Source organism: Podarcis erhardii (assembly GCF_964252035.2).
Source record: "Podarcis erhardii genome assembly, chromosome: 13".
In the NCBI taxonomy this organism is placed as follows: domain Eukaryota; kingdom Metazoa; phylum Chordata; class Lepidosauria; order Squamata; family Lacertidae; genus Podarcis; species Podarcis erhardii.
The window spans coordinates 38,262,750-38,286,024 of NC_138502.1; the positions used below are offsets into that span (position 1 = coordinate 38,262,750).

At 47.7% G+C, this 23,275-nt stretch overlaps 1 protein-coding gene across 5 annotated transcripts in view; it reads right to left on the reverse strand.

Annotated features, from left to right (window-relative positions):
• EFCAB13 (EF-hand calcium binding domain 13) overlaps window positions 1-23,275 on the reverse strand; it is a 110,739-nt gene that overhangs the window by 56,993 nt on the left and 30,471 nt on the right. For 4 of the 5 annotated variants that reach the window (XM_081837544.1, XM_081837542.1, XM_081837545.1 and 1 more), the window contains 11 exons: window positions 19,310-19,453; window positions 18,761-18,832; window positions 17,617-17,760; window positions 15,662-15,733; window positions 11,052-11,195; window positions 10,750-10,821; window positions 7,587-7,730; window positions 5,492-5,563; window positions 4,171-4,317; window positions 2,468-2,539; window positions 8-151 (listed from right to left, as the gene is read on the reverse strand). In XM_081837544.1, coding sequence (XP_081693670.1) covers window positions 8-151; window positions 2,468-2,539; window positions 4,171-4,317; window positions 5,492-5,563; window positions 7,587-7,730; window positions 10,750-10,821; window positions 11,052-11,195; window positions 15,662-15,733; window positions 17,617-17,760; window positions 18,761-18,832; window positions 19,310-19,453 — 1,227 coding nt within the window. The remainder of the gene's footprint in view (window positions 1-7; window positions 152-2,467; window positions 2,540-4,170; window positions 4,318-5,491; window positions 5,564-7,586; window positions 7,731-10,749; window positions 10,822-11,051; window positions 11,196-15,661; window positions 15,734-17,616; window positions 17,761-18,760; window positions 18,833-19,309; window positions 19,454-23,275) is intronic. The other variant, XM_081837543.1, reaches the window with a different exon arrangement.

The following is a 23,275-nucleotide window of genomic DNA, read 5'->3' on the forward strand; positions in this document are numbered from 1 at the left end:
GACTTACCATCAACATTGCAAAGGGCCAACGCGTCCAATGCCTCTTTTGGGGACAAGAAGATGTTGAAGCTGTTCAGGACCACCTGCAATCCTTCCATGCCTATCTTCCCATTTTCCACCTTGGCAAGGGATTCAAAACCATCCGTCAAGGCTGCAGGGTTCAAGAGGAAGGGAAAGGAAGAGATCAGGCAGACAGCAACCCAGAGGGCAGGTTAAGCTAGGTGACAAAGCTCTATCTACAGGGCATAGATCTATACCACAATGCTAGCTGATGGTAGTGGCTTTAGGTTCAACGGCCATCTCCTTCTCCTGGGTTCTGAACACTGCCGGGAACTCTTCTTCAGTGAATATAAAGGTAAAGGGACCCCTGACCATTAGGTCCAGTCGTGGCTGCCTCTGGGGTTGCGGCGCTCATCTCGCTTTATTGGCCGAGGAAGCCGGTGTACAGCTTCTGGGTCATGTGGCCGGCATGACTAAGCCGCTTCTGGTGAACCAGAACAGCGCACGGAAACGCCGTTTACCTTCCCGCTGGAGCTACTTGCACTTTGACGTGCTTTTGAACTGCTAGGTGGGCAGGAGCAGGGACCGAGCAACGGGAGCTCACCCCATCGCGGGGATTCGAACCGCCGACCTTCTGATCAGCAAGTCCTAGGCTCTGTGGTTTAACCCACAGCGCCACCTGCGTCCCTTCAGTGAATATATTTGATGCCAAATAATTCCCCAGCACTCATTCCCACACACAACACCCATAAGCCTCTGGGCGGGAGCCATGACAGTTAGTGTAAACCAGGGGTAACCAGCCTGTGGTCCTCCAACATCATTGATGGTCAGGGATGATGTGAACAGACCTGAAGGACAAATTCCTCCCTGGTCCCAAATACTGCAACCGATTGTAATCCACCCCCATCGCTCAGCCCAGACACTTGAGGTCCAGCTCCGAGGGCCTTCTGGCGATTCCCTCCCTGAGAGAAGTGAGGTCACAGGGAAAAAGGCAGAGGGCCTTCTCGGTAGTGGCGCCCGCCTGTGGAACGCCCTCCCATCAGATGTCAAGGAAATAAACAACTATCTGACTTTTAGAAGGCATCTGAAGGCAGCCCTGTTTAGGGAAGTTTTTAATGTTTGATGTTTAATCGTGTTTTAAATACAGTCATACCTCGGATTACAGACGCTTGAGGTTGCGTTTTTTCAGGTTACGGACCTGCCGAAACCCAAAAGTACCTGAATGGGTTACTTCCATGTTTCGGTGGTCGCACACATGCAGAAGTGCTAAAGTGCGCTTTGTGCATGCGCAGAAACGCCGAATCGCAACCCATGCATGCACAGACGCACTGCTGCAGGTTGCGAATGCTGCGGTTTGCGAATGTGCATCCCGCACGGATCATGTTCACAACCCGAGCGTCCACTGTACAGTGGTGCCCCGCAAGACGAAATTAATTTGTTCCGCAAGTTTTTTCTTCTTGCGAGTTTTTTGTCTTGCAAAGCACGGTTTCCCATAGGAATGCATTGAAAATCAATCAATGCGTTCCTATGGAGAACGTCCGGGGACAGAGGGGAAGGCACGTGCCTTCCCCTCTGTCCCTGGACCTGTTTAAAGCAAGGGGCAGCGGGGAGAAGATTGCTTCTCCCCGTTGCCTGCCCCGCAATCTCTGGGGACAGAGGGGAAGCAATCTTTTCCCCGCCGCACCTTGCTTTTACCAGGTCCGGGGACAGAGGGGAAGGCGCGCAGCTTCCCCTCTGTCCCCAGAGATTGCGGGGCTGGCAACGGGGAGAAGCAATCTTCTCCCCGCTGCCCCTTGCTTCAAAAGAGGTCCGGGGACAGCGGGGAAGACGCGCTGCGCTTCCCCGCTATCCCTGGAGCTTGCGGGGCAAGCTTCGTTTTGCGAAGCAAGCCCATAGGGAGATGCGTCTTGCGAAGCGGCTAAGGAAACGAAAAACTCCTTCGTCTAGCGAGTTTTTCGTCTTCCGAGGCGTTCGTCTTGCGGGGCACCACTGTATTCTGTTGGGAGTCGCCCAGAGTGGCTGGGGAAATCCAACCAGATGGGCAGAGTATAAATAATAAATTTTGATCATCATCATCCATAGCAAGGTCAGAAAACAAACTATATAACTATAACTATAAAGAGGGTAGGTGGGAGATCCAGCAAGTCCAAAGTGCCAGGTTGGGATTCTTTACTCTGGGAACAGACCTGAGTGAAGTCCTTGAGGGAACCAGTTAGCCTTGTCCCCCTAAAGTGCCCACCCCTTGGTCCGGCCGCTATTGGCCAACTCAAATGTTCCCTGGCTGGCTGGAGAGGGAACTACGCCTCTCCTTGTCTCGGGACCCAGCAAGAGACACTGCAGGAGCAGCGGAATGCCACTGTGCTGCAATGTCGCCCACCATTGATGGTAAGCGGTATTGCGGGCCCAGGCTCCATGACCCGCCACTGTGCCACGTTCATTAAACGACCACTTGTGACGACGTTCTTACCTGCCACTGTTCTGAGTTGATCATTCCTCGTCAAAACCCTCAAGAAATTAATGAAATGTGGCTGCCCAGCTTCTGCAAGTTACAAAGGTGGTAAGAAGGGGATTGATTGAAAACGTTGCCATATTAATAATAATAATAATAATAATAATAATAATAATAATAATTGCTCTAAAAGGCAAAACAGATGGGGGCTCTGCAATACTTGAAAGAGATGCCCACAATACAGTTATACCTTGGTTCTCAAATGGCATAGTTGACAAACAAATCGGCTCCCGAATGCCGCAAACCCAGAAGTAAGTGTTTCGGGTTTTTGAACGTTTTTCGGAAGTCGAATTTCCGACACAGCTTCCACTTGAGTGCAAGAAGCTCCTGTAGCCAATTGGAAGCCGCACCTTGGTTTTTGAACAGTTTTGGGGGTCGAACAGACTTCTGGAATGGATTAAGTTCAAGAACCAAGGTTCCATTGTATTACTACTGTTATTATTCATTAAATTTACATACAGGGCACTTTACGGTATACAAATATGAAATATATAACGTAACAAAAAACAAACAAACACCAAACCCTCCCCCACAGGCACATTTAAAAAGCCATAGATTGTTTTAATGCCTGCAACACCTTTATATTTAGTGAAATTAACAAGTTAACCGATTCCTGAAAGAATATTACCTCCTGATACATCCTTTGTCTTACCAACTTTGTTTTGTAAATAAAACCTTTGCGTGGACAGGCGGAGAGCACCCCCCCAACCCCAGGTAAGCTCCCGCATGGAATAAAGACACACAACACTGTGTTATGGGATTAAAATTGGTCACAACTTTAAGATTCAGATGTAGGGAGACCTTGGCTTAGGCATTGGGCGTTTATCCCTCCCAGTCCCCAGCCAGGGATCTGGGGAACATCAGGGTTCATATGGAAAGAGGCGGTCCTTGAGGTATTGCGGTTCTGAGCCATTTAAGGCTTTATAGGTCAAAACCAGCACTTTGAATTGGGCCCGGAAGCTAATCGGTAGCCAGTGCAGCTGGACCAGTATTGGTGTAATATGCTCAAACGTCTTGCTCCAGTGAGCAACCTGGCCGCTGAGTTCTTCACCAGCTGAAGTTTCTGTACCGTCTTCAGAGGCAGCCCTACGTATAACCCACTTTTGTCTCTAGACTTGCCCACACTGGTATGAACCTGCCAGAAGGCTGCCCACAAGGCAAGGTGGCCCCTTGGCTGAGAAAGATTCTTGACTCCCGGAACAGGTAGTTTGTTGTTGTTTCGTCGTTTAGTCGTGTCCGCCTCTTCGTGACCCCATGGACCAGAGCACGCCAGGCACTCCTGTCTTCCACTGCCTCCCGGAGTTTGGTCAGACTCATGCTGGTAGCTTCGAGAAGACTGTCCAGCCATCTCGTCCTCTGTCATCCCCTTTTCCTTGTGCCCTCAATTTTTCCCAGCATCAGGGTCTTTTCCAGGGAGTCTTCTCTTCTCATGAGGTGGCCAAAGTATTGGAGCCTCAGCTTCAGGATCTGTCCTTCCAGTGAGCACTCAGGGCTGATTTCCTTCAAAATGGATAGGTTTGATCTTCTAGCAGTCCATGGGACTCTCAAAAGTCTCCTCCAGCACCATAATTCAAAAGCATCAACAGATAGTTACTGAGAGGCGATTTTCACACAAAGCTTATCTACAATGGCTAGCCACTTCACTTCGGTTGACCACTTACCTGTCATACGTACCGACTTCAGCACCTGAGCAATCAACCTGTTAGCCATGCGCAGGCCCAAGCGGCTGGTGGTGCCCTCCACAGCCGGAGACTCCCCCACGCTGTGCTCTTTTATTAACTTGAGAGCACAGATGTTCTCCATGACGCCTGCAGAAGGGAACATCAGCAGCAGCATTTAAAAGTCACGTTAAGAGTGAAGGCTCTCGCTTGGAGACACCCTTTGCGGCCCACTTGCTAAGAAAAAACCCACCCTGGGTCAGGGTGGGCTGTGGGGTCAAGTCAGTACAGTGGTACCTTGGATTACATACACTTCAGGTTACAGACGCTTCAGGTTACAGACTCTGCTAACCCAGAAATAGTACCTCGGGTTAAGAACTTTGCTTCAGGATGAGAACAGAAATCGTGCTCCAGCAGCAGCGGGAGGCCCCATTAACTAAAGTGGTGCTTCAGGTTAAGAACAGTTTCAGGTTAAGAACGGACCTCCAGAACGAATTAAGTACTTAACCCGAGGTCCCACTGTAATAACTTACAGGGCGACTCTTAGTTCAAAGAAACAAACCCAGCTCCGGCCTAGTGAGCACTGGAAATCTTCCCAGCAGGGCCATCTTTAGTATATGCTGCGCCGGGGTGCAAAGAACTGCCCAGCACCCCAATTTTTTTTGGGGGGGGAGGCCAAAGTTCTTGAGCTTTTTTTAGGGGGGCAGCTCAGAGTTGTGGAGCTTTTGGGGGGGGGCACACAATTCTCTCCCATGCCACTGTTGGTGGCGGGAGGAGAGCAATCTCCGCAAATGCTTGGGAGGGAAGCTACGCACCTTGTGTGAGCAGTGTGTGTGAGCTGGGCGGGCCTCTCGACGGCCTGCCAATCCCAGCAGCGCCTCATCGTCCGCAGCAGAAAAGCCTGCGCTGCTCCAACGGGCTGTGCTTTGCTCAGCAGCAGCTGTTGGCTGGCCTGGCTCTTCCATGCCCGGACTCCAAATCTCGGCCCCAGACCCTCAGCCTGGCGCCCCTGAGAGCCCAAGGCCTGGGTGCCCCGCACCCTTAGTGCCTATAGCTAAGCCGGCCCTGCTTCCCAGTAGATCTTGCCCCAATGACACGGTTGCAACGACTGAAGATTCCCACCTCCACCCAGATCCCAAAATCTCATCATCTCCCCAACCAAATGGACGCTTGGGGGGAAAGGTGCTTTAAAACATTTTTTTCAATTCATTATAAATTATTTCCCAATGCTGTTTTATCCTTTTACAGGTCCACCACATATGAAAGAACAAACATTCTAAGGTGTGCCTTCTCTACACACATTTGTGTATGCCCAAGATCTTACCTGAAAAATTTGCAAACCGCCTGGTTGACTTCATTGCTGTGGTCAGTTCCTTGACAACCACAGTCCCATCAGCTACAGAAGAAGCAGAGCAGTTATGGAATCATTAAGAGCAGGCATCCCCAAACTCAGCCCTCCAGATGTTTTGGGACTACAATTCCCATCATCCCTGACCAGTGGTCCTGTTAGCTAGGGATGATGGGAGTTGTAGTCCCAAAACATCTGGAGGGCCGAGTTTGGGGGTGCCTGGTTAAGAGAGACCAAACAGTGTCATGCAATCTACCTCCATCTCCTGAGAGGATAGCCTATATCACAAGCATTCCCAGCAGACTGTAATATGGAGAGAATCACACTGCCCTACAGTCACTGGTTGTCGTAGGCGCAAGGTGATAATGTTTCTGGAATATTATGACTAGTCTAAAAGCACCGTAACACGTAAAGTACCCACCCACTAAAGATTGTATCCCTGCATCTTACTCCTCTCACCTCATTTCACAATCAGCCTCCACTGGGGCTGGATCTATACAGATGTTTTTTAAAAATGCTACAGAAAAACACGTTATAAAAGCTCTTAATGGAAAATCCCGTTGGTGACGGATCACTGCTCTATAGCGCCACCTGGTGTCACATGTTTATAACACATAACAATATACAATTGACAAGTGTAGCTGAGTCCTGGGGTGGTTAATTCTATCACAATAGCCTTGGGTGAGATGGGCCTACCCATAAATGTGGTATAATTCCTTGCCCTCTGAGAGGCTACCTACTGTATCTCTGTTCTACGTTACGTCACTCACTCTAAAACCTAAAAGGATAGGGCGTCTAATATTTATTTTCCATTCTCTGTAATTGTACCAGAACATCTCAACTGGGTGCAAACATGATCGGGTCACAAGTGGCTTGGTGCGGTGGCGGTCAATACCTTACTGGCCTTCCACCCACCTCAGAGTCAGAGGCAGCCAAGAAGAGAGGTAGAGAGAAGGGGGAAATTGCAGCGGGAAGATGGGCTTAGGAAGGGAGGAAGCAGCAGACAGAGCCCAGTCTCAGGCCAGAGCCTGGCCCAGTTCTCATCCCTAACAATTCCTCTTACTGAGCAGAGGACACCTGTTGGTGAGCCAGGAACATTTGTAGGGAAGGCGCATGGGTTGAGGAAAGCACAAGGCGTCTCATTATAAAGTTTAATGCAGCCTTTTCTCAAGGTCAGGTGCTCAGATGTTGCTGGACTACAACTCCCATCATCCCTGACCACTGGTCCCACTAGCTAGGGATGATGGGAGTTGTAGTCCAACAACATCTGAGGACCTAAGCTTGAGAATGGCTGGATTAACGTAAAGAGACTAAAGATGACCTGGAGTCCTTATGCTATTATATCTTCAGGAAAGCTCCAGGGATGAGCAGGGCTTCTTGGCTCGGCAGAAAGAAGGACCCAAGCCTTCTGTTCTCGGACGAAAGGGGAAAGAGGCTTGGGCTCTGAAGGTTTATTGGATTACTGTGGCTGGGTGGCCATCTGCCAGGGATTCTTTCGCTGTGATTCCAGGGGGTTAGTCTAGATGACTCGTTGGGTCCCCTTCCAGCTCTACAGTTCTAAGATTCTATGATTCCCCCAAAGAGGAACCAACTTATCTGACAGCCTTTATGTCACACAGCTTCACCAATCAGAAGCGGGCCCATCAATCAAAGTTAAAACTTGCAGCTGTGCATTCTGCCCTACTCACAAGCCACATATGAAAAATGTCACATGTGAAGTAGCTTTCAAATTACAGTCGTACCTTGGATCTCAAACACCTTGGTACTCAGACGTTTAGCTCCCGAACGCCGCAAACCTGGAAGTGAGTGTTCCGGTTTGCAAATGTTCTCTGGAACCCAAACGTCTGACGGGGCTTCAGAATCAATCAGACTTCAATCAGAAGCTGTGCTTTGGTTGCCAAATATTTTGGATGTTGAGCGGACTTTCGGAACGGATTCCGTTCGACTTCCAAGGTACGACTGCACTGAAAGAGGAAGGAATTGTTCTCGCACCTGCTCTCCCGGGTTTGGGTCCTGTGAACTCGGGACGTCCTTGGCAAAATGAGTAACATGTGTAAGAATGAATGCTCACCGGAAACTACCACAGAATTTATGGCTTGCTTTAGTTCTGGTCTAGTTAAATGGACCCCGATGGTTCTGAAGCAGGCCTCCACATCTGACACCTTCACTTTCTCATCCTGGAACTGGCTAAAAGTCTTGATGGCATTGTTCAGAACTACAGGGAGGAAGAACAGAAGATGGCAAAACTGTCGGCACTGATAATAAGAGGCATAATTTTAGAATCTTTTAAGGAGGACCAGAGACCCTTTCTAGTCTGTTTAAAAAAGGTATTTTCCATATCTGAAGGCCACAGCAGGGTTTTGAAGCTTAAGGGGGGGAAATAGCCAAACATATTAAGAAACTTGTTAAAGAGGATAAAACTGGATATGGTGGGATTATAAAATGGAACTCTTTGAAATTTTGATGACAAACACTGATGATGGGTGAGCAGGAAGTCATTAGTATTGTAGAACTGGATATAACTGTTGAGTGACAAAATGCAACTTTTAGGCCTGAAACAAAATAAAATATGTGCCGACGAGACTGGTGACTGGGGCCATATAACACCAGTCCTAAAGGACCTACATTGGCTCCCAGTATGTTTCCAAGCACAGTTCAATGTGTTGGTGCTGAGCTTTAAAGCCCTAAATGGCCTCGGCCCAGTATACCTGAAGGAGCGTCTCCACCCCCATCATTCAGCCCGGACACTGAGGTCCAGCTCTGAGGGCCTTCTGGCAGTTCCCTCACTACGAGAAGCGAAGTTACAGGGAACAAGGCAGAGGGCCTTCTCAGTAGTGGCATCCACCCGGTGGAATGCCCTCCCATCAGATGTCAAGGAGCTTAAAGAACTACACAACTTTTTGGGACTTCCGGGTTGGCGCCATCGCCGAATGGCGGACTCCCTCCGAGCTCCGGAGGGAGCCTGCTCGGTAGGGGCTGGGTCCTGCCGCGCCGGCGACGCGGGGACCCTTAAAAACCATGGGCGCTAAAACCCATGGACATGGTGACTCGGCTGGCACCTTTTGAGCCCCCCCCCGACCCGCGAAGGAGCCTTTTTAAAGGCTACGGAACGGGTGACGGGGGGGGTGCTTTGAGTCCTCCGCTTCCCCTGCCGAGCGAAGCCGCATGCCATTCGACGGAGAGCGCTGACTTCTTCCATTGGAAATTTGGACTTAAAAGCATAACCCGTGAGTAATCGGAACTTGGATTAAAAAAGGCGAGAAATTTTTAAAGAATTCGGAACGAGCGGGGGAGGCATAAAAAGGAAGTCAGCCCCCCCCCCCCTGTTGTAGAGGAGCTAAAGTAAAGGACTTAACATCTAAGGTTGAGCGCAACCTTATTTTGATAAAGTTATGAAATTTCGCGATGGAAAATTATAAGATTGAGCTGGAGGAGAAAAGTGGAATTTATTCAAAAAGCAACCCCCCCCCCCCGGAACCTGGGAGCGTTTTAGTTAGAGCGCCGGGAGAAGACAAGGAGAGGTTTTGACAGCTGTCAAAGAGCTGTCAAAGCAGAAGAACAAAAATGAGAACTTTGTTACGAGGACTTTGCCGGTTATATTTGTTACAAATTGGATACAAAATGTTTAAAACAAGGAATAATAAGTTACTTTGACTGGTGGACGTGATCTGGAAGGGAACTGAGTTACTACAATCCACCTAGAGGAGCCGAGGGATATTACAAGTTGTTGGCATCGAATTTGACAGAACCTTTTATCTCCTGGGAAACTGCAGAAATGGAACATTATTTTGGCTACAGAGGTTTACACACTAAAGTAGACAATAGACTTATCTATTGAAAAATGGAAGGGACTTGGCATCATGTTTCGTTCCTGAATAACAGAGCCTCTGCAGTGGAATTTAGAAGCTTTTGGAATTAGAACATTTGTGCAGGAAAACAGGAAAAGAAAGAGGAGAGAGATTAACAAGAACAACAAGAATAATAAGAATTGGACAAAGTTGGAAGAGGGAACATTTGGGACATCCAGATTTGAAAGGTTTAAGAAATAAAATTGGAGTTTTACTCCCAAGTATATAAAAATCTGGATGGAAAAAATGGGCCTTTTTGAGATAGACTCCTTCCAAGATTGGACATTTAAAATTAAAGAAGACTGGTAAAGGAATATGGTTTAAATAAATGTGGGAGCTCCAGGAAGACATCAGATGTTGATCAATATGGGGAACGCAACCAGGAAAAGGGGGAGGGAAATTTGGAATCCAAAGGCTGCAAAATCATATTTTATTTTATTATATTTTAATCTATTATGTATATTAAAGGGGGGCACGCGCGGAAGGGAATAGGTCGATCTTAGGAGATGGGAAAATATTTTTAAATTGGGTTAATGATAATAAGGTTAAAATTTGGGATAATAAATTGCTGAATTTATTTGTAAGAATTGGAATATAAGAGGGGGAGGGGAGGGGAAGTCCTGGAAAGATGTTACGGAAAATAAGATCTTAAATTTGGATGTTTTGTTTTTTTTATATTGTCATAATTGGAAACTCTTAATAAATATTATTAAAAAAAAAAAAGAACTACACAACTTTTTAAAGACATCTGAAGGCAGCCCTGTGTCTGGAAGATTTTAACGTTTTACATTTCATGGTGGTACCTTGGTTGTTGAACGTAATCCGTTCCAGAAGATCATTCGACTTCTGAAACCAAAGCATTTACTTCTGGAAGCATTTACTTACGGAAAATTCAATATGGAAGCCGTGTGGCACGTTCAACTTCCGAAAAGCGTTACTTCCAGATTTTTGCCATTCGAAAACCGAAATGTTTGACTTCTGAGATGTTTGAAAACTGAGGTGTCACTGTATTATGTTTTTATTTGTTGGAAGCCGCCCAGAGTGGCTTGGGCAACCCAGCCAGATGTGCGGAAAATAACAACAAAGAAAGAAAGAAAGAAAGAAAGAAAGAAAGAAAGAAAGAAAGAGGAGGAGCCTTCCTTAAAAACTCAGTCACAAAGCCTTTCCGTCCGACTGTGTTGTACTCTGTGTCCCTCAGTAGGCCTGGAAGCCAGGGAAGAGACACCTGGTGGTAGGGGTGCAAGAGGCATGATACAAAACAGGCTCCAAATCTGTTCTTTTCAAAAAGCTGGATTTGAAAGAAAACTTCAACACAGGTTTCCCCCTCTAATAGCGTAATTCCCCACCCACCACTACCGTGTTCCTAACCTGTGCCTTCCCCCTCACCTTCCATTTCTGTGAAGCGTCGCAATTTGGATATCTTCTTCAAGACTTGCCCAATATCAATTTTCCCAGTTTCTGCAGAGGGGAAAGAGATTTCATCGAACGATGGGATAGCAAGTCCTGGGACCTTTTCTCCCACTGGACTCTTTCTCTATTAAAGATTTCTTCTTTTCTATATCATGTCCCTCACACACCTGCAGCCTGAGGCACCTCGTGGTTCCCGTTGCCAGGCAACAGCAGGCAACTGAGAAGGCACGACCAAGGCCTCACCCTCCCAAGAGATGTCCTCACCCAGTAATACTCACTATCAGAAGATGTCCTCGTGATTAGCTGTTCATACTCGTGTGGGTTTAAGCGAATGCCCATGCTCTTGAGGGTGGGATTGAGTTCGTCCAGGGAGATTCTGCTTTCCTGAAGGGTGTCAACGGCTTTGATGATGCCCTTCAGCACTAAGAGGTAAAGCAATGTTGAGTTTTACTCACACTAACCAGCAACTGGTATAATGGCCCCTTGGCCAAAACATTAAAAGTGAACCTCTGCACCCACTTTGAGGCCTTTCCAAGAAGCAAAGAGCTAGAAGGATAATCTAATCCAGCATTTCCTGATCTGCTAGTGTATTTTAGAACTAAATGGAACAAGGAATGTCTTCAGTGAGTCTAAAACAGGCATAGGCAAACTCGGCCCTCTAGATGTTTTGGGACTACAACTCCCATCATCCCTAAATAACAGGACCAGTGGTCAGGGATGATGGGAATTGTAGTCTCAAAACATCTGGAGGGCCAAGTTTGCATGTGCCTGGTCTAAAGCACTCATCTACAAAGAAGGCTGCTATGGCCTAGCCTGGCCTGGCCTGGCCTTCTTCCAATCCTGTGTCCATGTTTTTGGTGCAACTGAATAATTCCATCATACTGTAAGCAGATGTACAGAAAATAGATGTCCTCAGAGGAGGCAGCTGCATAACTACTCAGGGAAAGAAAACTGTAGCTTGGAATGAGAGGGAGGGGGGGGGAGAGAGAAAAGCTGCATGCAAGAAGTCATCTGGAGATGTAGGGGAACCTCTCACTGGGTATCTGATGTAGAAGCAGTGGATATTTTTATACCTGAAGGAGCGTCTCCACCCCCATCGTTCAGCCCGGACACTGAGGTCCAGCTCTGAGGGCCTTCTGGCGGTTCCCTCATTGCGAGAAGTGAGGTGGCAGGGAACCAGGCAGAGGGCCTTCTTGGTAGTAGCACCCGCCCTGTGGAAAGCCCTCCTATCAGATGTCAAGGAAATAAACAACTATCTGACTTTTAGAAGACATCTGAAGGCAGCCCTGTTTAGGGAAGTTTTTAATGTTTGAAGTTTCATTCTGTTTTTAGTCCTCTGCTGGAAGCTGCCCAGAGTGGCTGGGGAAACCCAGCCAGATTAAGGTTACCAGACATCCCCGTTTCCCGGGGACAGTCCCTGGATTTACAAATCAGTCCCCTGACAAAATCCTATCATTCCTATTGAAATTGAGAAGTGTCCCCGGATTCATTGAAAAATATCTGGTAACCTTAAGCCAGATAGGCGTGGTGTGTGTGTGTGTGATGTGATATATATATATATATTTGTTTACACACACACACACAGATACACAAAGATTTGGGATCTGGCTTCCAAGGCAACAAAAGGCCATCACACCAGTCTTCCGTCACTTATGACACTTGTGAATGTCAAGACCTTGAAGTCCGGCAGTGACCCACACGCAGAGGGTGCACGGCCAGCAGAACTGATCGGAGTGGGGGTTGGACCCTAGTCCCACCACTGATTTGGAGCCCAAGACGTGCCCCCCCCCCCGAGCTTGACATCCTGATCCTGGGCCCCTAGGGAGAATGGGGTGGTGCTAGCCGTTCAAATCATCTTGAGTCAAGACTGAGACTTGTTTGTTTGCCCTGCTACTCTCCCTGGGGAAAACTGCGGTTTACTGCTGAATTGGAACGAATGTCAATTTGTTTTTTTGCAGATGGATGTCTGTTCCGAATGGTAGGTTTTCCTGGGGACAGTGGCAGGACAAACCTGACCCCCGCCTAAAAATCAAGGCACAAATGAAAGTGTGAATGAACCCTGAGCTTGTCATGGGAGGAGATCTCCATGCCCTGAGCTCTGTCCAGGGTCCTGAAAGACCTGCCTCTAAACACCCTAATTTTTAGGAAACCTTATGCTGACTGGAACGAACACTGTCTTGTTGCCTGCGTCTATCTCTTTCTACCCTATGGTGTTTACTCAATTGGTTCCCCCACAGGAATGAAATGGGGCAAAAAGTTATCAAGAACAGATGCTAGCAAACGTGTCCTTGCCCTGGTTAATAGCTACAGGAGGCAGTTATATATTAGGTAAAGGTAAAGGCACCCCTGACCATTAGGTCCAGTCGTGACCGACTCTGGGGTTGCGGCGCTCATCTCACTTTATTGGCCAAGGAAGCTGGTGTACAGCTTCCGGGTCATGTGGCCAGCATGACTAAGCCGCTTCTGGCGAACCAGAGCAGTGCACAGAAACGCCGTTTACCTTCCCACCGGAGCGGTACCTATTTATTTACTTGCACTTTGAGGTGCTTTCGAACTGCTAGGTTGGCAGGAGCAGGGACTGAGCAACGGGAGCTAACCGGTTGCGGGGATTCGAACTGCCGACCTTCTGATTGGCAAGTCCTAGGCTCTGTGGTTTAACCCACAGCTCACTACAGCCACCCGTGTCCTTATATTACCCACAACTTAATCTGATGCACAACGCTGCGTTGTATCAAATATCTGAAGAATAGTTTGCTTAAAAAAAAAAAAAAAGAAAATCTGTTTTTTTCCCTTGCAAAATACATAATTTTTCAGCTAAAAAAGGCTGTTGGGGAAAATGGCACCGTTTGCTGAAAAATGCAGCTCTACTTCAAACAAAACCAGTCGGTAGAGCATGAGACTCTTAATCTCAGGGACGTGGGTTTGAGCCCCACGTTGGGCAAAAATTCTTGCATTGCAGAGGGTTGGACTGACCCTTGTGGTCCTTTCCAACTCTACAGTTCTATGATTCTATAAGAAAACAAAACAAACCCCCGCCCGTGCATCAGAGAGCCAGTGTGGTGTAGTGGTTAAGAATAGTAGACTCATAATCTGGTGAACCAGGTTCGATTCCCCGCTCCTCCACATGCGGCTGCTGGGTGACCTTGGGCCAGTCACACTTCTCTGAGGTCTCTCAGCCCCACTCACCTCACAGAGTGTTTGTTGTGGGGAAGGAAGGGAAAGGAGAATGTTAGCCGCTTTCAGACTCCTTTGGGTAGTGATAAAGCGGGATATCAAATCTAAAGTCCTCCTCCCGCCCAGGTAGTCTTGAAATAATTTGTATCCACAGGAATATTCTGAATCGTAATGATTAAGTCAGGGGTGTCTTACCCATAGAGGCTAGTGGCACGGGGCGCCAGGGCACCAAGTTCTGGAGGGTGCCAGGGAAGAGGTGGAGGCTGGACGTGGCGCCTCCCGGAATCAGCTCGCCTGCCTCCGCCATGCCGCGCTGAAGCAGTACCGCACCCGGAGCCTCCATCTGCCATGGCCACCATGGCACAAAGTGGCCAGCTGAGCCAGGAGGCGCCGCATCCAGCCTCTGCCTCTTCCCCACCGGAGGAACTGCCCTTCAGCCACTGCCCACCTCCTCCAGCCCCGCCGGCAGCGCTGTTCTCCCTAGGAAAAAGGTGGACAACTCTGGGAAATGGGGTTGGGGGCACCGGGAGGGAGCTTTACACTATGGCACTGGGTATACTTAAGATGGCCCTGGATTAAGTGCCGGCCTACTGTATTATTAAAGGGATGCGGGTGACGCTGTGGGTTAAACCACTGAGCCTAGGACTTGCCAATCAGAAGGTCAGCAGTTCGAATCCCCGCAACGGGGTGAGCTCCTGTTGCTTGGTCCCTGCTCCTGCCAACCTAGCAGTTCGAAAGCGCGTCAAAGTGCAAGTAGATAAATAGGTACCGCTCCGAAGGGAAGGTAAACGGCATTTCCATGCGCTGCTCTGGTTTGCCAGAAGTGGCTTAGTCATGCTGGCCACATGACCTGGAAGTTGTACGCCAGCTCTCTTGCCCAATAAAGTGAGATGAGCGCCACAACCCCAGAGTCGGCCATGACTGGACCAAATGGTCAGGGTCCCTTTACCTTTACCTTACCGTATTATTTGCTCATTTATTACATTTATATAGCACTTTTTCCTCCAAGGAGGTCTCAGGGTCATGTGCATATTTCTCCCCACCCCATTTTTCTCTTCACAACAACCCTGTGAGGTAGGTTAGGCTGAGAGACAGTGACTGGGCCCAAGGTCACTTTGTGCAAGTCATCCAGTGGATAAAATTGATGAGTTAGTTAATAATAATATTACTTAATAAATAACACTGAATTAGTAATAATTAATTGGTAACTACCCCTTCGTGGATCACTGCTTTGTTGTGGCGAAGGGGCTTGAATAACTCCAAAAAGGTCCGTGCAGGGCCACCCAAGACAGACAGGTCATAGCCAAGAGTTTAGACTAAATGTGATCCACCAGGAGAAGGAACTGGCAAACCACTCCAGTATTTTGCCAAGAAAACTCCATGGAGATAAAAAAAGGAGTAGCTTTGAGAAGAAAGTGAGAGTTTCCAAGGCACGCTCTAGTTCATGGGGTCACGGAGAGTTAAACACGACTAGGACGACTAAACAACAACAACTGGTAACTATACTACTGCAAACCCTAGCAGATAGGTGAACTGAATTACGATATCCCAGCTCAAACAGAGCATCGATGGTGCCTCATATCCATAGCTGTCAACTTTTCCCTTTTCTTGAGAGGAATCCTATTCGGAATAAAGGAATTTCTCTTAAAAAAAGGGAAATGTTGACAGCTATGCTCATATCCTCTGTCCCTCCCCAGCTGAAAATCTCACTTACCTGTCAGATCAGAGAAGTGTGGAGTGTTGATAAAGACTTTCATGAAGTCTTTCACAACTACCTTTCCATCACCTACAAATCAAATTTATAAAGTATATATTTAAAAAAGTTTACCTTTTTAAACCAGTAGGAGGGGACAGGAAAAGGGGGTGGGGCGATGAATATAATACCTATATAACATGCTTCCCTCCCCAGTTGACTGTCATGGGGTGGAATTTGGAGAAAGGGCTTTGGTGTGGGCCAAGTTGAAGGACACAGAGAAATTGGACTACATCCCAAAGAAGGGTGACGAGGACCATGAGGGGCCTGGGAACTAAATCCCAAGAGGAATGGTTGAAAAAGCTGTTAAGCCTGGAGAAGAGGAAATTAAGGGGAGTGTGAAAGCAACCTTCCAATATCTGAAGTGCTGTCTTGCTGAAGGTGGAGCAGACTTGCTCTCAGATGTTCCACAGGGGAGGGCAAGACCCAGTGGGTGGAAACTGCAGGGAAGTAAGCTTTTAGCAAAACTCTAGGAGAATTGCCATAGCAGTAAAAGCACTTGGATGGAAGAACAGCCTTCAAGAGCGATGGGCTCGCCATTGCCGGAGGTATATAAGCAGAGGCAGAATGGCCATCTGTCAGCAATGCCACAGCTGTATCCTGCAGGAACTCCAATGCCCCTTCCAACAGTTCTAGGAAGCAAAACGGCCAAGCTGGACATCATTTTGGGCTAATGTTTCTCTGGGGCAGAATGGGAGGTTAATGTAGACCAGCGGTTCTCAACCTGTGGGTCCCCAGATATTGTTGGACTACAACTCACATCATCCCTGAGCTCTGGCCTTGCTAGCTAGGGGCGATGGGAGTTGTAGTTCAACAACATCTGGGGACCCACAGGTTGAGAAAGGCTGATGTAGACCAAGGTCCTCCAGATGTTATTGTACTACAACTCTAATTAGCTCCAGGCAGTGCTTTTTTCTGGGGGGACACAGGGGTATGCCTACCACTAAATATTTTGTGAATCTAACAGGAGAAGAAACTAAAAATAAATAAATAAATTTTAAGTTTCTTCCCTAGCATGGTGAATCATTAGTTCCATTGCTACTCCTGATGGTGGCCTCACTTCCTGTCATGGTGTTTCCTGAGTCACAAGACGGAAGCGAGAGTTTAATGTGTGAAGCAGCATGGAATGTGGATGTGTGGTGTTTTACCAATGAATGTCGGGAAGATGTTTGTGCGCACGGCCTCATGCCAATGTGGAAGTTACTGTGGGCTGTCAGCTGTGTAATATGAGGCAATGCACGTTCTTTGTAAAGGTAAAGGTAAAGGGACCCCTGACCATTAGGTCCAGTCGTGGCCGACTCTGGGGTTGTGGTGCTCATCTCGCTTTACTGGCCAAGGGAGCTGGCGTACAGCTTCTGGGTCATGTGGCCAGCATGACTAAGCCGCTTCTGGTGAACCAGAGCAACACATGGAAGCGCCGTTTACCTTCCCACCGGAGCGGTACCTATTTATCTACTTGCACTTTGACGTGCTTTCGAACTGCTAGGTTGGCAGGAGCAGGGACCGAGCAACGGGAGCTCACCCCGTTGCGGGGATTCGAACTGCCGACCTTCTGATCAGCAAGCCCTAGGCTCTGTGGTTTAACCCCCAGCGCCACCCATGTCCCTACGTTCTTTGTACTTTTGTCCATTTACTGTATTTATTTCCCCTGATCTGAATTATAAAATGGTGATTTTCTTGAGTCAAAATGAGAGTACCCCTAAACATTTTTTTAGGGGGGGGAGCACTGGTCCCAGGTGGCATGGGGGGTGATGGGAGCTGTAGTCCAACCACACATGGAGAGCACCATTTTGACTACCCCTGATGTAGACTGGGCGGTTGCAGAAGACATTGCAAGACAGAGAAAACCTCCCTGCTGCAGTGCTGGCTGGGTATTCCAGCAGTACGGATGAAAAAGTATTTCCTCCTGTACTTACCATCCACAGATACGTGTTTCAGAGCTTGCTTGAAATCGTGGTCAGACAGGTGGACCCCCATGCATTTCGCAAAGGCCGGGAGGTCGTGCACCGCCACCTTGCCTCCTTCAATCTTGTCGATGGCTTGAATGGCACCTTTCAACACTGCAGACATGGACACCTGATGTCTCAGCTGAACTTCAGCCTAGAACTTTATCCCAAGAACACACCTTGCGCACAGTGTGTTGGTTCTCACTCCCCAGAGAGGGCTGTATATTCCTGGCCTGCAACAACCACCGTCCGTGAACGGTGTTGGCTGGGAATGCTGGAGCTTTGGAGTCCACATGCAGCGATGGGAACAAGCTTTTCAATTTTAAGTAAATAAATAAGCAAACAAACAAACGGAAGCATCACCACAGCAGCAACCAAAGGTAAGCATGGGGCGAAAATATTTGAGGAAATTCAGCAGGCCCCCTTGCAAACGGGACGAAGCCCCCCATCCTGCTTTTTTCACTTGTGAAGAGGGGCAGATACTGAGGGTTCAGGTCAGTGCTTCCATGCCTCTATGTTCCCACTAGACTATGGGATGTCAGCAGCAGAATCCTACATCAGCTATACCTTCAAGAACAAGTACAGTGGTACCTCGGGTTAAGTCCTTAATTTGTTCTGGAGGTCCGTTCTTAACCTGAAACTGTTCTTAACCTGAAGCACCACTTTAGCTAATGGGGCCTCCCACTGCCAACGCACCGCCGTCACGCGATTTCTGTTCTTAACCTGAGGTATTATTTCTGGGTTAGCGGAGTCTGTAACCTGAAGCGTATGTAACCCAAGGTACCACTGTACAGTCCTTTTAGCAAAGGAAGTTCTTTGGGTGATCTAAACACGTTTGTTTGTCCTGGAGGATTCATCATCAGCCTCTTTAAATTTTTTTTTACTTGGTTTCTTCTAAGGATTTGTCTTCCCCCACACTGTCACAGTGCTGGAGAAAACATCTGCCCTGGTTTTTTAAAAAAACGACCCCTGGCAATCATTCTGTGGGGCTTGGATATTCCACTACTGGCAATAGCTTGGCTCTTGGTGTAACTAAGGGGTGAGAGCAAGCATCCTTCGTCCCCCTGGAAAGACATTTAACCCAAGCTTACGCAGGAAGATCTGGTCTGCTTACTTGCGAATTCAGTGATGCGGCTTGTTTTCCCCAAGGCAGACACGAAGTTGGAGAAGTTCACCATCCCATCTTCTGCAATGTCAAGTTTTAAGCATGAGATCATGAGGGTTTGTTCACAGGGATTGGCAGACAACTGTATGAACCTGCCTTCATCACCCAACACCATTCTCTGTGTCCGGGTCCCAAAGAAGCACAAAGGTTGGTGAACAGAGACTGGACCTGCCGCCCCAGCCCCACAATCAAGCTAAGGGTGGTGGGAGAGAAAGCAATTCTCTCTAAGTCCTCCACAGGAGGTGGCCTCCCTTAGTAGTTCAAAGTAAATAAATTATACTGCTGGCTGATGGTCTTTGAGGCCTGCCAGACTAACAGAGCCACTGCAGCAGCACACACAGATTTTTAGATTTAAAAAAATAAATAAAAACCAGAAGGAAGAAAGGGAGGGAGTTGAGGTGCTCAGGCAAGTTTGGAACGGAAAGGAGCACCGCACACTTGCCACACCAGCCCAAAGCCTGCCTCAGGCGAAGCCCAAAGGGCCCTGGAGAGACTCACTTGCCAAACCCGCCTTCTGCAGCACGTCCTGGAACTCTTTCTCATTCACACTCACTCCCATTTTGTGAAAGGTGGAGTGCAGTTCATTGCCTTTCATGTAATCGTCTGCAAGTGTGTTGAGGATATCGAAGGCATTCTGCAAGGCTGAAGAGAGACTCTAGTTAGGGGCAAACTACATGCTATACACAGAACCAGCGAGACGCGGGTGGCGCTGTGGTCGAAACCACTAAGTCTCTTGGGCTTGCCGATCGGAGGGTCGGTGGTTGATGGGGTGAGGGTCCGTGTGATGGGGTCAGCTCCCGTTGCTCTGTCCCAGCTCCTGCCAACCTAGCAGTTCAAAAGCATGTCAAAGTGCAAGTAGATAAATAGATACCGCTGCGGCGGAAAGGTAAATGGTGTTTCCATGGGCTCTGGTTTCCGTCACGGTGTCCTGTTGCGCCAGAAGCGATTTAGTCCTGCTGGCCACATGACCCAGAAAACTGTCTGTAGACAAATGCCGGCTCCCTCGGCCTGAAGAGGAGATGAGCGCGGCAACCCCATAGTCGCCTTTGACTGGACTTAACCATCCATCCATACCTTTACACGCAGGTCCAAGTAACAAAGCCCTGGCTCTGTTTTTCTTTAAAGAACAAGCAGCTTCACAAGGGGGTGGATTTGAGCAGAGGAGGAGAGACAGAGGGAAGGGTATGCTTAACTCTGCCAACCATTGTACAGTATTCTAAATTATCCCTTCTCAGGCCTACTTCTCCCCACCAAGATTTCACATTCACCTAGATTCCCACCATTTCTGTGTCTGCTTTTGGGTGGTGGTGATCATGTAGACAGAGACAGTCTTTGTTGTTGTTCCCTTTATGAAAAGATCCCAGGGTGGTATACAACATTAAGAAGATATTTTACGGAGCATGATAATACAAACATACTACAAAGCATAATAATATACACTGGTACCTCAGGTTAAGAACTTAATTCATTTCGGAGGTCCGTTCTTAACCTGAAACCATTCTTAACCTGAGGTACCACTTTAGCTAATGGGGCCTCCCGCTGCCGCCGTGCCACTGGAGCACGATTTCTGTTCTCGTCCTGAGGTAAAGTTCTTAACCCGAGGTACTCTTTCTGGGTTAGTGGAGTCTGTAACCTGAAGCGTCATAACTCATTATATGAAAATGATGTATCGCTGGTACCTAACTCCTCCTAAACTAGCAAAAATGTATAGAACATTCCAAAAATACATGTTGGAAGTGTAAAAAGAAGGAAGGCACATTACACCAGATGTGGTGGACATGCAAAAAAAAAAAAAAAAGTATATTGGAAAATAATTTATAACGAGTTGAAAAAAATGTTTAAAATAACTTTTGTAAAAAACAACAACAACAACAACAACAACAAAAACAAGAAAACCCCTACAGCTTTCTTACTAGTAATTTTAGGTCCAGAAATTCCTAAGGATCAGAACAGATTATTTATGTATGCTACAACAGCTGCACGGATGCTGCTTGCCCAAAGATGGGAGGAGGACAATCTACCTACAAAAGAAGAATGGCTGATAAAGACGATGGGTATTGGCAAAAATGACCAGGAAAATCAGAGATCAAGAGGACAATAAATTTAATAAAGAAAAGAATGAGGAAGTTTTAAAAGTTACTTGAAAGAAGACTGCAAACAATTGAGAACATTAGCAGGATTTTAAAAACGCTTGTAATGAAGCGAGAACTATGACAAAAATTCAGATTTAAGAAAATATGGATGCAGTTTGAAAAGAATATCTGGGGAAACCCTGGAGGGAAGTTCAGGGATTCTGAGAATCCTATTAGTAAAATGATTATGATTTATGTATGATGACAAATTTTAAAAGTGATAATGAATTTACAAAATTATATATACAAGGGCCCTCTAAAGTAATGGGGCAACTCTCCACCCGCTATGTGAGGTAAGCAGAGTTTTACATAACAAGAGGCCCATTCTGCTGTCATCCCTAGTGAATGCTGGCCAATGGAATGCAAGGTTGTGTTCTGCCCACCACCCAACGCCATTAGAAACTTGTGGACACATTTCCCAAGGCAATAGATGACAGCAAAGGGCCGCGAGAAAAGAAGTTGCTGTGGTTCCATTTCAACCCCTTCAGCAGCAGAGGAGTGCTAGGAAACACCAACAAAACCTACAATCTTTGCAGAAATGCCCGCTTCAAGTAAGAATCAGTTCCAGCTCTTTTTCTTTGGGATTTCAAAAGATGACCACTTCCTGTTGGGCCCTGGAGCCATGCCTTCCAAAGCCTGCTCTCTCTCTCTCTCTCTCTCTCTCTCTCTCTCTCTCTCTCTCTCTCTCTCCTTAGGTGGTGAGAGTGTTTCTCCAGCCCCACCCAGGCACCGAAGGCTCAGACGCAGGTATAGGCAAACTCGGCCTTCCAGATGTTTTGGGACTACAACTCCCATCATCCCTAGCTAGCAGGTCCAGTGGTCAGGGATGATGGGAGTTGTAGTCCCGAAACACCTGGAGGGCCGAGTTTGCCTATGCCTGGCTCAGAGTATGGCTGCCAAAGAGGCTTAGAGGACCACACGCAGCTTGTGGGTTTGCTCACTGCTACTTTAGGGTCTCTAAAATGGCCATTCAGGGTGGATGAGATGCAGGGGAGAAATTGGGCACCAGCCCCCATAGGTGGGGACGCAATTGTCAGCAAGAGCAAAGGGAAGCAGGCTGCAATTCACTCCAAATCTTTGGGATACGGCAGGCAAATTTCTAAAATAATAAAAACTTTTCAGTGCCACTGTAGATTTTTCTAAGCCCACGTATTCAACCAGAAAGCAAAAGGCTATATATTAGAAGGCAGTTCCCCTCTCTGTCTTTTCCTCTGTATTTTAAGTTAATTGGGTTAGACCCACTGAAAACAATGGACCTAAGTTCGCCATTATTCATTAATTTCAATAGGTCTGTTCTGATTACAACTTAAGTGAATACAACTCACCATGTTTTTAATTGTGTGCCATTTTTTTCTCCCCCCCCAACCCTTTTATATACTCCATTTATATTTTTATATGGCTTTATCGTGATGTTACTTATTTGTAACGTATTGAATTTTGTTGTTAGGTTCCTTGGGCATTACTATTATTTTAATGGAAAGGTAACAGACAAAAACAATACCCTTTGGGCACGTCCTGAGGAGCATCCATGTAGAACTTGGATCAAATATAGACTGGGATTCCAAATTATGTTAGCCAGTGCTAATCAAGATCCTTCCATGGGCAAGTCCATGCTGATCTTCACCAACCAATCCAAGGGTTCCACGAGGGCCAAAGCAGGACATGAGGCAGGAAACCAGGCAAGGTCAGGCACAGGGTCTCAGGCAGGTTCTAGCAAACAGCAATGTTGCTCCCGCAACCTGGGGCGGGGCCCGACAGCCTTTTATCTTTGTTGGGGTAACGGCCGGTCCTGATCCCCCGGTGACTCACCTCCCTGTCTCGCCCGAAGGTGAGCACTCCTTCTGTGAGTACTCAGGTCTCTCCTTCTCTCAGACCTCAGTCTCTGCAGCTCAGGAGATGTCGGTGGGTTACTGGACCCAGAGGCCGCCTCAGCCTCTCCTGACCCAACTGGTAGTGGAGCAGCTGTAAGTGATTGCCCAGCTGAAGGCAACAAGGTCATCCCCGTATCTGTAGCCAGGGCAGGCTCAGGCCCCTGACTCGGCCCAGCTGGTGCTTCTTGCAGGAGAACCTGTGCAGACTGGGGCTCTTCAGAATCAGGCCCCAGACTAGGTTCAGATGCCGCCTGAGGCAAAGGATCCGGTGCGGACTGAGACTCCTCTGGTTCCAAGGCCGAGCCCGGGTCTCAGGCCCTCACAAGGTTTTTCTTATGTTCTTGTAGCACTTGGCTTTGTTTCGCATGAAAAGGCGATTGTTCATGAGGAGTGGTGTTTTGCACCCTTTGAAAAGGCAACTTTGACACAGAACTGAAACCTGAACTCTGCACCAACTGAGG